The sequence below is a fragment of the Pocillopora verrucosa genome, chromosome 12 (assembly GCF_036669915.1).
Source record: "Pocillopora verrucosa isolate sample1 chromosome 12, ASM3666991v2, whole genome shotgun sequence".
Taxonomy (NCBI): Eukaryota; Metazoa; Cnidaria; class Anthozoa; order Scleractinia; family Pocilloporidae; genus Pocillopora; species Pocillopora verrucosa.
Window position 1 is genome coordinate 4,153,756 of NC_089323.1, and position 17,148 is coordinate 4,170,903.

The window sequence follows — 17,148 nt, forward strand, 5'->3', positions numbered from 1 at the left end:
TTTTCTTCAAGTTTATTGAATCATTTTTTTTCCATAAAAGCGCTAGTTTGCCTTGATCATTTACAAATATAATCGCGCTTTTCCTACAAGCTACTCATGAACAGATTTTATTCAACTGTTCAGCGACATTTGTTTCAAATATTTGGATCCAAATGTACGAGAAATAAAAAGAGACAAATTCATGCTCTAAAATTATTAGTCTTGATAACATTAACATTTGAAAATACACTTATCGTTTGCTAGAAAATTTTAACATTTGAAATTCTTTGCAGATATCCAAGCAAAATTGAAATAAAACATTACAATGATAAAGCATGCTTTACAATAAAAATAGCGTTCTAAACAATATTTACTTTTACTGTGAAAATTCCACATTACAAGATTTAATCTTATTAAAAAATGTTATTCCATATCCTTGGAAATTCTATTATTTATAACAAAAAAAACTATTGAAAATCTCTAAAAAATATTGTTAATGAAGAAAATTTGAATTGTTGCTTACTTTCGATTGAACGACGCTGAGCAATTCGCGCATAAATTTTCATCCTGGTTAGTCTCTTGCCCACAACCTTTGCATACACCGGAAGTATAAGCATTAACAACAGGCTTGGTGTCACCGTTCGCACTTTCTTCCGCTTCCGGTGCACTTTCAACCGGCTTGAATTGGTGATTCTGTAAGTCGACCGGAAACTGAGGGAACGGAAGTCCGACGCCGTTAGCCGAAGGGAACATATATGACGTAAGAGGCATCAAAGATGGCGGCATAAGATAACGATATTGTCCATTTACGTAGTTAAATTTGAACAGCGGCGGAAGGGAAGCCGAGGACGGGGGAGGAACGTGAGAAGCCTGGGGAGGAGGTGGAGGAGCTTGGGGATTCGCGTCATTCGGAGGTTGAGCCTGCAGTATATTCGACTGACCGAGAAGACCGTTTGTATGTGATCTGCTTGCGTTGTACTGCACGATTACTTCAATGGCTTGAAGAACATTTCCATTACAGCCTTTTAACACGTGTTCAAGCACCGTGGACGATAAACCAGGAAATGCCCTTGTCAGGATATCCGTCGGCGGTGGAATAACCGTAGGAAGTGTCAAGGGGGACTCCGCATGAGGTCTTTTAGAGGCCGAGGCCATACCACCGCCATAATCGCTGTCGGAACTCTCTGGGCTGTTACTACTACTGGGATCTCGTCCGCCGCTGTGTTTTCGTTTCAATAATCCTAGATTGTGTGGAAAACACAGTGAGTGAATCTCCAGAACAACTTACCAATCTAAATAGTTAAGGTTGAACGCAAGGTTGTTAAGGTTGTCAAGCTCACGCAAATTTCCAAGTGTCAAGCAAAGAACCTAAACCGAGAGCCATGCTTATTTTCCCATTACAGTTAATACTGCTTCCTGAAGTTCGGAGCTATGAAGCGCACTTCGACCTTATCAGTATAGTGCATGCACACGCTGATATGAAATTTGAAATATAAGACAGGAGCATTTACCTTAAATTTACCCCTTGTTGTTCCTTAACACATTTTCGTGAACTTTCGAATTACGAAAAAAACTTCATTCTTTTTCTGATGAACAGTTTCAACTTTTGAATTCGACAATTTTCGATTTGCTCAGACAATCGGCGCGATGATTTCCGATATCAAAATTCTGACGGTTTCATGATTCGAAACCTTTAAAACTTTGAATCAAACAAACGGCGATGCATATTTCTGCGCCCCCAAATAAAGTGAAAGCACTTTTTTTACAAGCGAATTATTGTTTCAATGAGAGGAACGTAACCAAGAATAAAATCTGACTTCTGGTTTAACCAGGACGCGTTCAAGAGACACAATTTTACAAGAATTTTGTGTCATCAACTATGATGACTATGTAAATTGGCCACCATATATAGCTTCAACAGGCGACGTTTCGAGCGTTAGCCAATCGTCAGAAAATAAAAGGACTTTTCTGCTCTCTCTTTTAATTTGTTTCTAAGTTCATTCGGAAGCATTTGCTATTGCTGTGGACTAATTTACAGCAATCTATACGAAAAAAAGACCGCCATTGTCTGATCAAGTTTTCTGTAAGCCTTAAAGCAGCAATCTTTCCTTTTACGAAAAATCTTGCTTCGTGTAGTTTATTAGCTCATACAGTAACTGCGAACAACGAATGATCGAGAACCTTAACTTACATTTCTAAAAAAAGCATTAAGAAATTTATTATAAAAGTCCAATAAACCATGCGATCTTTCAAAATATCTGGAAAAATTCGAGAGAAAACTTTCCTAAAAAAACAACACTGAAACGACCATCGTTTTATCTGTTTGTCTTTCTGTTTGAAATTAATTGTAAGTGGTGTAAATTGTAAGTCCTAGTTTTTATCACGTCCCGTTCTTCAGATAGAAAAAAAATTGTTCTTAGGTTTTGTTCGTAAATTCTCACTCGCCAACTTATTTCTTCTTGATGCATTTCAGTTCTTGTTAAATAACTCAAAGAAGTAATAATCAACTCAAGCAAATTGTAATAGTGCAAAAGCTTACCCGACAAAGAATTTCTGTGATGAACTCTGTACCACATGGTTTCCAACGTTTGTTGGGGATGGATTCTCAGGATAAACGAGCGTACAAAAAGTTTGTGACGCTTCAAAGTTAATCAAAAGTTTTCCTGTGAAAAGTTTCTCACGGCTTCGGCAAGTGAAGAGTACAGAGATTCATTAATAAAATTTTAATCTAGAGAACCGGAACACCTTGAATGCTTTCAATAACGATTAATTGCCATAGGAACTTAAGGAATGCGGGGGTGTTGTCTATCACTTGTGATTTACGCTACAGCACGATAAAGGGATTTTGAAACAATAGCTACTGATTGTAAAGATGAACAAATCAAGAGATTAAAAAGCTTTCCGGTGAGCCGTTTTCATATGTCGTTGACCATGTGCTCACTTGTATACCTCCTCAATATCATCGTTTTCACTTTTCAATCTCTAAGTTAAAAAGCATCGTCATATTTCCGGTTAAAAAAATCATATGAACGCAACGAAGCGTGCCTTCAATTAGTGGCTAGTCGCATGTATTGTTATAAAATTTGTTTGCCTTCATCGCGTTTCTGGCTTACAGCTGCGAACAGTAGACTCCTTTTTTTGAAATGAATACTGTTCCTTTCTATAGCTAATTAAAGTTAAGGGCGGTACTGAACACTAAAAGAAGGCAAAAGAAATAATTATATTTGAAAAGAAGAACGCAACTTGTATACTGAAAGACAAATTGGACCCTGCAGACACTCTTTAAGGACACCACCATGTAGATGAACTGAAAAACAATTGTCTTTCAATATTTAAAATAACATTCTTGTTCAGCTTCTCTGCAAAATACTGTACCCAAATTTGAAAGCTGCGCTATTAATTTAACTTTTTACCCAGCGAAATGATTTCTTTTAGAAGCCGCATTGCAGAAAGCGGAAGAAACTAAGAGTGGATTGGGAATGAAAAATGCCGACGTAAGTATTAAAAGTGCATTGTTTTGAATTTAGCGCGAACAGCGGTAAGAATTGAAACAACAGAGAAGCAATTGTGTCATTTGTAAAACAGTTTACTTAGCGGACATCAAAGCTCAAAGAGATCTATCCGTCGAATTTTAAAACCTCGATATCGTAAACTTAACTAACATCTTGATGAGATTTCGCGCGTTTCACGGTCTTAGTTGATTGCATAACGTTATTTCCTGCTCGACTACGAATACCTTCCGCACTGTACGCGAGTTAGGGTCTGTAGTACTCTTTTCAAAAATGCATTATTATTAACTTCAAGTACGTCGGTACAATGATCAGAAGTTTAACCGAAATCTTGTTTTCCTGGGTCGATTTCCGAGAGATTTTTCCTATGCTGTCCAGAACGTTTTAATTTTCAGTTAACGAACGCTACAAAAGGTCAGTAATGAGTTAAAAATGGTGTCTGACTTGGACGATTATTATAGATAACAGACATTAGATTCCAAGATTACAAAAATTTTTCTTTGGTCAAATTTGACGATTAAACGACTGTTCCTGAAGATGGAATTTTCTTCTTGATCAGAAAGATCTACAGAATATTCAAAGCTTGAATGTTCCTCTTTAGTTTGTGATTGAATTCAAGGAACCATTCGATGGCAGTTTTAGCCAGTAATTCTTGAGTTCTCTTTATATATAACGTACTCAAAGATAAATCTCATTAGCCCCGTCATTTTGACGGGCACATGGCGGAAATTTGCGGTTTGTAAACGATCAAAATGGCGACTTCCTTTAGAAAACACACGTTTTTCGAACGCTATGATATTCGATTCTTTCAAAAACAACAAACTTTTTACTCATTTCACTTAGTGTAAATTTAATTTTTTTAGGCAGAAGTGTCAGATAAGGGGCAGTGTGCAACAATTTTGCAATCCGAAGAATAATCATTTTAAAATGAACCTGACTTGTCAAACAAAATTGTACGGCAAGAAGCACTCCAAATGTTTTCTGTTTTCAACACGTGCTCTAAAGAAATAATTATTGATGCTTTCAGGATTGGGAAACATCGTTAGAATCATTCTCTGTCGAATTGACGAAAGGAACGCAGAATTGTGTTGGTTGCATAAACAAATGCATATCGTAGAACCATTGATGCTGATGCTATCGAACTACGTAACAGCTTCAGAAACAAGCATGGAAGAGGTGTAAAAGATTCCTCTTCGAGTAGGTTGCATTTAAACCAACTCTTTATAAATATGAATGTTAAGCATATAGTAGTAGTTCTTAAAACTTACCGTCTCGATGCTCATGTTCTCCGTTCATCCATCCATTTAATAAACCAGCTTCCATTTGTTCTAATTCTGGCGAGTTAACGATCATGTCTGCTTCGTTTCCCTTTTGCTGACGAAAAAGCGCAATCCTGGCAGCCGTTAAACGCTGCCGTTCAGCTACAGTTCGACAGTCCATACAAGAGCAGTCTTTGAAGCGACACTGGTGTTTATGTCCGCGAAGATCTGACAAAATGCCATGATTTCTACACCGCGTACATTTAGGATTGCGATTTGACGTGTTCTGAAGTTTCAAATCTGCAGGGCTGTCTTGGCCTTCATCTTTTATCTCGTGTTGGTGCATTTTTAGGCTGTGTCGTCTTCCAAGGACGCTACAAGCACGAACAAGCGCGCTAGTTTTAAGACAACTAACATTAAAATCCATGATCTCACGTGGGCTGAATTTTTCCAATACCCAGAGGAGTTGTCTACGTGACATTCTGGCAAGTTTGTATTGTTCAAAGGTCTTCGCACCTCAGCGCTGCATAATTGTTTGAAAAGGAAACAAAAACTGCAACGAGAACAGGGTGAATGATATATTTACATCCAACCTTTCTGTGTATAACGCTTAAAGAGTCAAATCAAATAAAACACGAAACAGAGCATCAATCAAAAGGTAATGATCCTGTTCCTTGCTTTGGCGAAAATATATTGAAGGAATTTGGCATTATCACTTCATTTTAATAAGTTACTTTGAACCTTTATTAATTCAAATGAAAATTGAATAACACAGCTAACCGTTCAACGAGATCATTTTCGTTAAAGAAACTTGAAAAATTTCCCTGTATTTACTGTCTTTCCTTGGTGGTCAAAAGCGTGTCGTTTATAATAATTGAAAACAGTACACTTAAGAAATGTGTTTTAGACGAAGGATCGCACTTTTTTCATTAGTCTGCCTACTCAGTGACCCCTTTTACAAACCACGAGAGATCATTAAAAAAAGGGAATGGGTAATTGTGAGAAAAAATTCATCGGCGACGTTTGTCTCGCGATTCACAGAGTTTTTTGTAGTGTACTCAACAATCCGAGTAGATATATTAGTGAGTCATTTTAACTGTTACGAAATATGATCTCTTCCCATACCTTTTCACTAGCATTTTCTACAATTTGCAAATAAAAGACATGTGGCCTGGAGCATATATTACAAATCATGTGGGTCATACAGTTCATCGGCAGCGATTCAATCGCGACTACCTACATCTTAGACCACATGTAATTTTTAAAAGCATATTTAAATTTAGCCACAGGGAACAATTTTTGATGTTCAGATTGCCTCATCTAAACACGAGTGGTTAGGGACAGTTCGAAACAATTTTCAGATTCCGAGAAGACGGAAATTTGTTTACATTGTAAAAGTTCTTTATGGCTTTGATAAACTATCTCTAAAAAATGTGCGCGAAACTAAAACGTCACAACCGTGTTAACAACTATTGAGAGAGTTAAGCCTCAAACTCCCAAGATTTCGTCGGAAATTCTAGCTCTTACTGCCTACCTCACAATTTATTTGATGTTATTTTGGAATTGGATCAACCAATAATCCCCTAATTAATATTTTTCTTTATTCTCGTTACTTGTCTGCTTGATATTGTACTTATAATGTAAGGAGAAATTCTGTCTTGGTCACTAGTAGGACGTAAAGGGTTTATATCTTATTTTTATATCTGCATGATTCAAGTTTGCCCCACTTGAAGCCTTGTATCCGATGAAGCTAGGTCAATATAGGACTACAGTCGAATCCCCATAACTCGAATCTTCAAAGGATATTGAAAAAGGTTAGAGTTATTTGGGGTGAAAACAAAGGAATTGAACGGAAATAGGGGAAAACGGTGTTTACTGTTTGGTTTTTTTTTCTATTAATACAATATACTTATTAATCAAATCTAATTATAGAGAAGTCGAGCGAAAACGTTAAATTGTTGCTGAAATCACAACTTAACGTAAATTTCTCGGACTGCAGTTTCATTAAAAATCCCTCAAAATGACCCCTTTTTTTTCTTCAAACTCTTCGTTGCTTAACGCACCACGTTCCTTAAGATCGTGCAACTCTCTGACAAGTTGCAAAATCTTTGCGCGTGCTTCTTGTGTAGCCTGCAATACAAGAAACAGATATTAGGTACGATGATGTAATCGTAAGATAAAAATCACTATTGCAACTTGTATTAAATCGTTTCAATTTTTTTTTCAACGTATCTACTTTTTTGCCGTTTCCTTTAAAGCCTAGTACCCATCATGTCCGAAGCCGAGATCGAGACGTCCGGGTACGCATGGAATGATGGGGTATATTAGTCTTGTTTGCACTAAGCGCTATCCTTCTTAAGGCAGCCAGCTCGCTTACGAGTAACGTGGTCATGGTCAGTAAGAAAGTACAGCAGCAAAATAGGTAGTTGTAAAGATTTCAAGTCAGTATTTTTTCATCACTTAATGGAGAAAATACAGTCTGAAGTACTATTATTCTCGGTTACAGACGTCACTGTGATTCTCAAAGCCAGATACCCTATTCACACCAGAAAAAACATGTTAAGCTAAACCGGATTTAACTGAATGGAAATCAGTAACAGAGAGATGAAAAACTTAATTTTTCATCGGTTTCAAGTGGCCACTAACTTGTTATAAACAATGTCCAAAAATTTCAGCGGCGGTCAAAAAAATCGGTTTTAACAGCTTTTTAATGAAGAAAACAAAGCTTAGCCATGTTAAAGCACCTTTAAACATGTTTAAGATTTGGTTTGAGTTGGGCCTTAGTCGAGAAGAGTGATTTTTTAAGGCAAGCTGGTGAAAATAATGGATAAAAATACAGCGCTCTATTTTATGTTAATAGAGGAACATGATTTCATCGTCTTTTAGTATTCACACAAGATGACTAAATGAACTTGTGGTAGGTTTCTATATTGCAGACTGTTAAAGCATCAAAATAAAGAAATCTGTCGGGTTTTTACCCAATCACCTCGGTCCTCTAGCAAACATGCATATTGTACATTTACCCATTTCTGCTTTTTTTGAAATTCAAAGAATTTTCTTGGCCGAAACACAATACTGGGCTACTTGAAAGTTTTAATATAACTAAATGAAGAACACTTACCGAGATGTTGTATGAATTTCCTGTGTGTTAATTTTTGCCGTCATTTTAAAATGATGTTTAGCGTGAAATCAAACCAATCTCGGCTTTCAAACGGTTTTCTTTTGATTTTTAGCGATTTTATTCTCAGCTTTATTATCTGCTTCGTCAAAAAATTTCTTCTCTTGGTTGTTTTACATCATTTGGACTCATAAAAGAATACATGTAAACTGGAAACATTGACAACAAAACAAACAGCTCTGCATGTAGACAGCTCATTCGACATAAATGATTGGTCATAGAGATATCACTGTCCTCGTTCAAATACAAAATTCCATCAATGACTATTAAACCATAAAGTAAAAACAACGAGACAGCAGTGTCCGAGAGTAAGAAAGAGTAACGTTTTATATATTCTTTCATGGTGTTCTTGGCACGATCCTTCTTTGCTGCTCTTTTACAAGAACGGAAAACACGATACCACGATCCGAAGAAGATAACTGTTGAAGGAGCGTAAAACATTGTCATTTCACTCTTTAAAATAGCCAGTTCGTCGTCTGTTTTGGCGAGATGTGGACTAAAACAGTTCCCAGTTTGACAGAGTTCAAATTTACGCCCATAGTACACCAACAATATAGACGAAACTAAAACAAAAATTGCAACGTTCGTTTTAGACTTGAGGCGTTGTTCCATAGTTCTTCCCAATGATGTCGATAAAACCAGCGTGGCTAGTAAGTAATTCGAAAAGAAAGACAAACTGTTCGCTAAAACAATCCAAAAATGTTGCCGTGAGAACTCAACTGCCGCATGTGCCATGATATTCCACGTGTTCAGAGACAACTGCACTAAAAGAATTCTGTTCAGCCTGTAAGGCGTCGACCACGAAAAATAAACCCAGAAAAACAAGATAGCATTGTTGACGAGGCCACAGGCATACAGAAGAAAAATTATGGAGGTCATTGGAGCTGTTCAACACACTCAAAGCTCCTAAATCCATTCAGAAACCTTTACATGCGATTTGCATGATAAACATGTAATATTGAAATGTTTGGAAAATTTGCATGACGCATGCAGTAATGTATCGATATCAAACGATATTCGTTCCTGCAAAAAATTAAGAACCTCTTTATACTGCTCCTTATGCCGAAAAAGCCAAAGAATCTAAATTTACACGAATTTGAGAGAAAAGAACAAAAGTTAAAGAAGAAAAGAATATTTCCTCTTATAATTTGCCACATCTTATCAAACTTTTTTATATTGTTTATAATTTGGAATGCTCACATTTTAAGGAAATGTTTCCCTTAAATAGAAAATACGCGTAAATATTGCTGAGATTATCGAAGGTAACGGTGGTTGCTGATTTTTTTTTTTTTAACGGTCCTTAATTAATAAAAATTACATTTAAGTGCAACAAATATTTATCTCTGTTTGTCTAAGATATTTTTTAAGCACCCAACTACTGTCAGCGGAGAAAACCAGAAAAGATAATCACGAGAAACTACGCGAATACCAAAGAAATGATGGTAAGAGATTGAAGAAGACTGATATAGACTGAGAACGAAAAACGTTTAAGCCGAGAGCCCGGAGCAACTATTCTCCAGCCCCTCTCGGAAATCCACGGCTCAAATTGTAGCATTTACAAAAATTCCAAAATTACAGGTAACGATATCTTGGCTCGTTTTAAGAATTTCAGTTTTTATTTCAGTTATATTTTGGTAAGGAACGCATCTGACTAGCTGAGTAGAAAGTTAAGTGTTTCAGCTGAAAAAAAGAGGAAAACCGGCAATCTAACTGTCACTTTCTTACTTACCATTGGCTGATTTTGACCTTGATCTGTGCCTGTGACCTCATTGGTGTTAACTTCATCGGCTTGTTGATTTCCTGCTCGAAATTTTCAGAAAGGAGAGTTCGTCGTTTTAGAGATAAAACCTTCGTCGAGGACGTACAATGAGAAAACCTTCCTTTTAGAATGCTTTCTTCTAAAGATTCTTGAACAAGAGATTTGTTCGTTTGCACGCCCCCTTCAGACACATGTTTAGAGTAATGTTTTAGTTCAGTTCAGAGTGTTCCGTTATCTACCTCGCTGTGCGCCTGATCGCCCATGTTGATTTAACAATAGGATATGATGTAATCATTTCGAATGTACTAGACTGTTTTGCATGTCTACATAAATCAAGCCTATATCAAGATGTTGCTTTAACCGGTAAGAAAATAGACTGAGCTACGTGTTCCAGATCTAGACTATATAGGTGACTTCATTTCTACGACATGAACCACCAGGGATTAGGAAGGCCGTGCGCCATGCGCGTATGGCGCATAAAGCTACGAAATGTCCCATTATAAAAATACTTACCGGGCCTGTGATACGCCCTGACCGCACAAAGCTAGTGAAATACAAACTATTTTGTGAAAAGGATTGTAATTTGTAAAAGTTTCACTTTGGTGAGACATAAACAAGCGAAAAACTACGGTGCCTTCGCTCGTTTGATCACGCTCGCTTTATTCTTGTTCCCAGATTCTGAACTCGGACTTTGCATGCAAACGAGGCTATTGCTCGGAGTTCCATGTGCTTTCGTTTTCGAGCAGAGTTCGAGCGTTTTCGTCGCTTTGAATGTATTTGCATCGATTAGCCTCATGCCTCCGAAAAAAATCTTGAGATTGGACAGCTCGCAGAGAACGTTGTCTACATTTTTCAACACAACAGCGGAGCAGAATCGTGATACTGTGAGCGAAAACGACCGTGAAACGGACGAAACAGATATAGGTATAGACTGTAATACACAAGCAATAAACCTTTGTTAAAATTTTTACTGGCCCATTTATTTACCCTAATGGCCCAAACGTTTTATAAATGGCCCATAACTTTCCAATGATAGGGGTCATAGGCTCATTTGCCTGTTAAACCTTCCTAATCCCTGAACCACACTTTAGGGCTGTGGAATCTAGGCTATTAAAGAAAGCAAACCGTCTAAGATCGCGTTGAATAAATTTTATGCAAGAGTTCAGGAAGAATAATAGTGATGGTAAAGCAAGCTTAAAACAGCAGAAATCGCTAGAAACTACGACGGATACACAGGGCATGAGTAAGTTTTTATTGATTTTACGTGTAAAATATTCAGATTTCGAAATATTTATCGTTGTAAATCGACCATATGTCGTTCCCCATACTATGCCTTATAACGTGTTCAAATTTTCAACGGTTCCTCCCGTAACTTAACACCGAGTCACACAACGCGTGACGCGTTCATAAATTCATCGTTGGCTTTTTCTCGAGACGTGAGCTTGGGCCGCCTGTGGTCAGACTCGGTTTAATTTATGAATGACCGTTAAGATTTCTTGGTTTTTGGCGGTTGCCTACGGGTACGTTTTTGACGGTTTGAAGGTTGATGGTACAGCTAAACGATTATTTCTTGCCCAGCCTTTTCAGCCGAACTCAAGAAGACGCCAAATATTTCACATTATTTAACCTCCAATAAGCAAATGATTACTATAGTTAACTTACAGTTCATTTAGCCGGACTTATTCGAAATATAAGTCCCATTTTGTATCATTCTCTTTAGGCAATATTGCAGGAAGAATTATTAGCATCCAATTATAAAAATAATTTGAGACAAGACTCGTCGATGGCTAAACAGAAAACAAAGAATGCAGATGGGTTTCAAAATAAGCCGACGAGCTTGGTAGGAAGGGAAAATCTGAGTGAGGATTCAAACAAAAGCACTTTCGATATCGCGTTTCATTTAGAGTCCTTGTTTCTATGTAGACGGTGTACTACTCCTATAGAAAGTGCCAGTACTCACCTTCATTGCATTTATCGTTAGGCACTTCGGTTTTGACGAAGATAACTTCGTCGTCTTGGGATTGTGTTTTCTTCGACGTTCGAGGTATAAGGATGCACTTGGCGCATCCGCAGTTTTTATAGTCACAAAAAGCCTTATGACCTTTTAAGGTAGAATATTTGTCGTGACATTTACATCTTCTACAGTATTTTTTCGAAGTTGGTGCCTCACTAATGTCTTGACTTGACATTTTTCTGAATTACGGGAAAACGTTCTGTAACTGAAAGCGACGTTCAACCGCCTTTGCATTAACTTTGTGGTCAGGCCCTGGGCCGATCGTGGAAAATTGCGCGATGACTTTGACCTCTTCGGAAATGCTCGGATTACATCCGATCGCTCTGAAATTTCGGCTGTAGCATGTAAACATTCTAAGCCAATTACATTAGCTCCGAACTATCAAACGTGACTTCGGGAGCCCGATCCGAAAATTATTTGCGTACGATTTCAGTCTGCGATAATGGCGTCCGATGCGAAACGCTAGAGATACAGCGTAGCTAAGGCTTTAGATGTGATTTTTGACGATGGAAGTGAGCATGGTGGTATCTCTAGTGGTGAGGAATCCGAAATAGATAGAAAACTGGAAAATCTTAGCGAAGAATCGAGGTAAGTAATCTGTAAACATTCTTGCGATATTTAAATGCGTGACGCATGTGGTGTTGAAACATATACTTTTACTTTTCGCGCACGAATCCTTGTTTTTTGCCTTGAGACAAACCTGTAAATGTATATTTGGGAATGAAAAGCAACATATATTATGAACAAACATGATTTTTGAGCGACAGAGAAAATAATCTTCAATGGAATGTTAGAACGCAATGACCTAAATTATCAGCCGATGACAAATATGACGCAGTGTCCGTCCGAATTAAATCAAATAAAATCTTTTATTTTTAAAACGATAGTTGAATATATATCGACCTGTACATTATCCTATATGTTTTGTATGTTTTTTAGATGTGGTTCTACTTGTTACATGCCGAAAATTCACAAAAGAAACAAATTATGCTCAAGAATGAGTGGAATGATATAAAATGACAGTTTCCGGTTTCACTTCTGAATTGTCTACTCTTGAAAATACTGGTGGTGCATTGCAAGTGAAAGGCTTTATATATATGTTACGCTTTATGTATTTTGAGGTTGATTATCTCATTTGTCCCTGTTTCAAGGCAAAATTTCAGAAGTCAAACAAAGAAATATAGTTCCAATGGTTGCACTGTAGACTTCAAGAGGGATTAGTAAATTTGGGCTTGGGGTGATGATAAGATAAAGTCAGACTAATTAGTCAGTATGTCAATCTTCAAACAATGAACTATAGTTCCAATTGTTGCACTGTAGACTTCAAGAGGGATTAGTAAATTTGGGCATTTCACTTCTGAATTGTTTACTCTTGAAAATACTGGTGGTGTATTGCAAGTGAAAGGCTTTTGATATACAGCTATTTCAATTTACTTTGTGTTCACTAGATATGGGCATAAGGTAAAATATGGACTGGACCATTTTTTGGACCATTTTTTGGACCATTTTTTGGACTATTTTTTGGACTATTTTTTGGACCATATTTTGGACCATTTTATCGGGGGAAGCACACCATTAGTACTCAGGGAGGGGTGGGATGCAGTCTACTAGTACTTAGGGAGGGGTGGAAGGCAGAGTGTTATTACTCAGGGAGGGGTGAGAGAAGGACTATTGCTAGGCAGGGAGAGGTGTAACCGACGGGTTCGCATGAATCATCTTTCAGTTGCCTCGCGTTTCTCTTTTTGTATGTGACAAAAAAAGCGAAGTAAAGCGCGATGTCTTCATAATGGTTTCACAACATGGGGTGTAATTAATCCAGCTGTCAATGAAACTCTCCTGACATATCCAAGCTCCAGACAATAAAATTTTCCGGGCAGAATCGGTCACATTTACTGACTTCTACGTTTTGCCGACGGAAAATATCGGCAAGCAACAGTAGCCACCGTACTTCCACTTGGCAGGTTACGTAGAAGTGATTGGCAGCGGCCCGAGCAAATTGGAAAACAAACGTAAGGGAGTCGCGAGGAATGCATGGTCGCTATTTCCGGTGTTGGTGATTAACTCCTTTGCTTGCGAAACAGATGAAATCGATATTTGCGCTTTCCCATACTACAAGTACAGCAGTGCTTTTGCTCGAATCGAGAATATGGATTCCTCTTCGAAATCGTTTGCTGATTATTTCATATAATAAAAGTATAAACGTTGAAATTGCAAAAGCGCTCGTGAATTCTATATGCTGCTAAGTTAAGGGCTAAGCACCGGAAATTTCGTGATCTCGTCTGATAAGATGAATGACAAAAGGAAGATAGATAAATTTAGCAATTACATACTGTATACACAAAGGGAAACGTGAAGCAACTAATGGTACACATGTCGACTCAAAAGGCACAGGCATAACTCAACAGTAGAGAATCTTAAACGCGATGATATTTTCAATAGAAATCAAAGTCCAGTGTTCATGTGGCAGTTTCGCTTTCGCAGGACGACAAAAATGAAGAAAATTCAAAAAGTCAGTCGAAAAACCGATGAAGATAATTTGTACGATCGAGTAAAAGCTCCATTAACAAGTAGTGTTTACTATTACATCCACCTCTCACCCCTCCCTGCCTACGAAAAGTCCTTCTCTCACCCCTCCCTGAGTAATAACACTCTGCCTTCCATCCCTCCCTCAGTACTAGTAGACTGCATCCCCACCCCTCCCTGAGTACTAATGGTGTGCTTCCCCCTATAAAATGGTCCAAAAAAATGGTCCAAAAAATAGTCCAAAAAATGGTCCAAAAAATGGTTCAGTCCATATTTTACCCTATGCCCTAGATATGTGTAACACATCTCAGATTTGTTATCTTCCAACCAATTTTTTATGGAGATGTTGCCCATATAACAAGGAACCTCTTAAGTTAATTTTTGCCTCATTACTTTGTATTATTTGGGTATCACTTAATTCACAGTTCAAATTTTGATGATAATTAATTCCGTATTTGTTCTTTTTCAGCCAGAGTCTCTGGATGTCTTGCCCATAAGATAAGGAATATTTTATCTAAGAAATGTTTCCTTTTAACTCCAATCCATTCAGGCTCAGGCTGTTTCAAAGTCAAAAGTTGTACAATAATTTATGCAAATTGTATGCCATTTTCTTAGCATGATTTAAAATCCATGGATTTTTGGAGGCAAAATATATTTTTTCTGAAAAGCTAATTTTGTCCTCTTTCAAATGAGATAGAGCACTTATCACTAGTGTAGATACTGTTGACAAAAAAAATAAAAGAAAAAAGGTTACCATCATTTGTCATTTTTTTTAGCCTACTATAAAGAGTGGGTCGTGAAATGTAAATTGTCGGTTCAGCAACTACGGACTTATTAGATTATCAGGCTCGCCAACTTCACGCTTCGTTACCATACACTGCTACTTTTAAGTTGCTAGCCAAAACGAGAAATCACGTGAACTTTGTTTTCGTCTTCTTCCGTTTGCTTCCCTCTACTCGAACTCGCTTCAAATGGCTATTGACGAAATTTTTCCTGAATTGTTGTTATGTTGTACAGCAGGCTTTTGTTAACAATTAAATCACTTGCTCGATAAATTAGCATTCGCGTTGTTGAAGTTTAAAGCTGTGTAATCTTACGTTATTATATATGTATGGAATTTTTTTATTTATCTTAAGGACAGAGGGGTACCATGTTTAGTATTTTTATCTTTGACACGTAAAACTGTAATAATTATTGCTTAACCCTCGGCAGGCCTCAGCGAAACCAACGCCATCAGACATTTTTTAGATTCCAATTTCTCGACGCGGGTCTTGTTGAACTTTTTGAAAATATTATCGTTAAAACGTTTCACATGCTCTCTTATTTTAACTCACGAACAGGAGGAACAAAAAAAAAAAGAGAAATACTGATTATTTTTCTGGCAAGACCTACGGCGAAATTTAGGGGAGCAGTTTTTTCAATCTTTTTTGTAAACAAGAGAACAAGAGATGAATCAGACACCACTCCTGAATATCTTTTAGCGCCGTTTTCAAAATACTGCTTCCATAATAAGCGCAGCATGACAGCTGTCATTCTTTACGGTCCGTTATTCATGCCCCAGAGTTAAAATATTTATACGAGCGGCCTCCCACTCAGTCGTTAACTACACACGAGGGACCTTAAGATAGCAGGACGGGAGGAACCAGGACGGCTACCGGAAGTAAATTCGCATTAGCAAGCATGCGCACGAGAGCTCCTGTACCGCGTGTTTGCCTTTGTAGTCTCGTTGACGACGCCATTTAATGAGTTCCGCCGTCGTGGCGAGAACGTGAGTATTTTGTATCTTGTTTTGGCTTGAAAAACGTTGTAGCTGATTTTATTTTCAGATATACTGATGGTGATGTTTATAAACATCATATTTTTCGTGCTTTTATTGTAAATGACTTCAAATAGGTAAAAATGTTTTTAAATGTATTCATTGTGTATTTGTTTGTTGTTTCAGTCGCCACTACGGAAGCTCCCGCGCAAACGTTAACGACTGCGAAGGAAAGTAAATCAGTGTAAATATGAAAAGTTGAAGAATTCTTATAGTAATCAAATGGTCATATCGATTGGAGAGAAGAAAACAGAAGGATAAACTGATGTTAAGTAAAATTTACACAACTCGATAATTGTTGTTTACCTCTTGTTGAGTTGTACTGTAATGAAACATTTCAGTCCGGATTCACATATTCCGTTTTATTCAAGAATTTATTTTGATTATGATCTTCAGGAAGCCAACGGTGTAGAATGCTGTTAACGACGAGATGTTATGCGGAGAAATATTGGTTGTAGATCCCTTTACTGGGACGAAAAAGGGTGCAGTGGAAAGAGGAACTGAGAGGGAAGAGGTCGCCGAATACTTAAAACAAAATTCAGCAAGTGTACTTTTAAGTTGACAAGCGGGCAGTCCGAGATCATTACAACCTCCTCCAAGTCGAACATTTCGTACTCTTCGTATAGAAATTCTGGATTCTTCGAGAAGTTTCCTTCATACAAGAAAATAAATTTATCATATCTACCATGCCATCATTATAGCTTTCCAGGAGAAGATTCCTAGCGTCTTTAAAGGATGCCATTGCTGTTATAAAGCGAAAAATACACGAAAATACCACCCGCTTAAGTATTTTGTTTTTGGCGGGCACGACGGGACTCGTCCCAGTTTTACTCTTCCTGTGCCGTCGCCGTCCTATCTTCCCGTCCTAGTATCTTAAGGTCCCTATTGTTATTTTACAACGCGACCAAGAATCCTTCTTCAATTACACTGAAAAAAATATCTTATGGGGTTGATTTATAGTTAGTATCACTAGTGTGAAGATTTGAATCATTCTCAGCTTCGGCAAAGTGAGAATATTAAACCACAAGCTGGCGATGTTCATCGCTGCAGGGAAAAAATTGCATAACTTGATATGAAAAAATGCATAACTTGATATGAAGCCACCGTCCCT

At 37.6% G+C, this 17,148-nt stretch overlaps 4 protein-coding genes across 5 annotated transcripts in view; all 4 read right to left on the reverse strand.

Annotated features, from left to right (window-relative positions):
- Positions 1–17,148, reverse strand: part of LOC131793486 (glycine dehydrogenase (decarboxylating), mitochondrial) — a 202,057-nt gene that overhangs the window by 31,752 nt on the left and 153,157 nt on the right. The window lies entirely within an intron of this gene.
- LOC131780745 (doublesex- and mab-3-related transcription factor A2) lies at positions 199–5,265 on the reverse strand. The gene is made up of 2 exons (XM_059097347.2): positions 4,757–5,265; positions 199–1,220 (listed from the first exon to the last, which is right to left on the reverse strand). Exons 1-2 carry the CDS (start codon positions 5,226–5,228, stop codon positions 499–501), a joined length of 1,194 nt encoding a protein of 397 aa, XP_058953330.2. The 5' UTR covers positions 5,229–5,265; the 3' UTR covers positions 199–498.
- LOC136277098 (doublesex- and mab-3-related transcription factor dmd-4-like) lies at positions 5,579–11,963 on the reverse strand. 2 transcript variants are annotated; one of them, XM_066158769.1, is made up of 3 exons: positions 11,645–11,963; positions 9,655–9,725; positions 5,579–6,877 (listed from the first exon to the last, which is right to left on the reverse strand). In XM_066158769.1, exons 1-3 carry the CDS (start codon positions 11,871–11,873, stop codon positions 6,752–6,754), a joined length of 426 nt encoding a protein of 141 aa, XP_066014866.1. In that variant the 5' UTR covers positions 11,874–11,963; the 3' UTR covers positions 5,579–6,751. The 2 variants fall into 2 exon arrangements, 1 of the variants encoding a protein (XP_066014866.1); XR_010715785.1 differs by lacking the exon at positions 11,645–11,963 and adding an exon at positions 10,198–10,772 and having other exon boundaries at positions 6,810–6,877.
- Positions 6,884–9,594, reverse strand: LOC131780768 (uncharacterized). The gene has a single exon (XM_066158767.1). The coding sequence runs from the start codon at positions 8,802–8,804 to the stop codon at positions 8,013–8,015; it is 792 nt and encodes a 263-aa protein (XP_066014864.1). The 5' UTR covers positions 8,805–9,594; the 3' UTR covers positions 6,884–8,012.

Bases quoted from the DNA above. Each gene is read 5' to 3' on its own strand.
- LOC131780745 (XM_059097347.2), bottom strand. From the start codon at position 5,228: ATGTCACGTAGACAACTCCTCTGGGTATTGGAAAAATTCAGCCCACGT. The intron at 1,221-4,756 runs GTAAGTTTTAAG...CACACAATCTAG, and splicing joins AGAACATGAGCATCGAGACG to GATTATTGAAACGAAAACAC.
- LOC131780768 (XM_066158767.1), bottom strand. From the start codon at position 8,804: ATGACCTCCATAATTTTTCTTCTGTATGCCTGTGGCCTCGTCAACAAT.
- LOC136277098 (XM_066158769.1), bottom strand. From the start codon at position 11,873: ATGTCAAGTCAAGACATTAGTGAGGCACCAACTTCGAAAAAATACTGT. The intron at 9,726-11,644 runs GTGAGTACTGGC...AATTTCGAGCAG, and splicing joins TAACGATAAATGCAATGAAG to GAAATCAACAAGCCGATGAA. The intron at 6,878-9,654 runs GTAAGTAAGAAA...CTTGTATTGCAG, and splicing joins AAGGTCAAAATCAGCCAATG to GCTACACAAGAAGCACGCGC.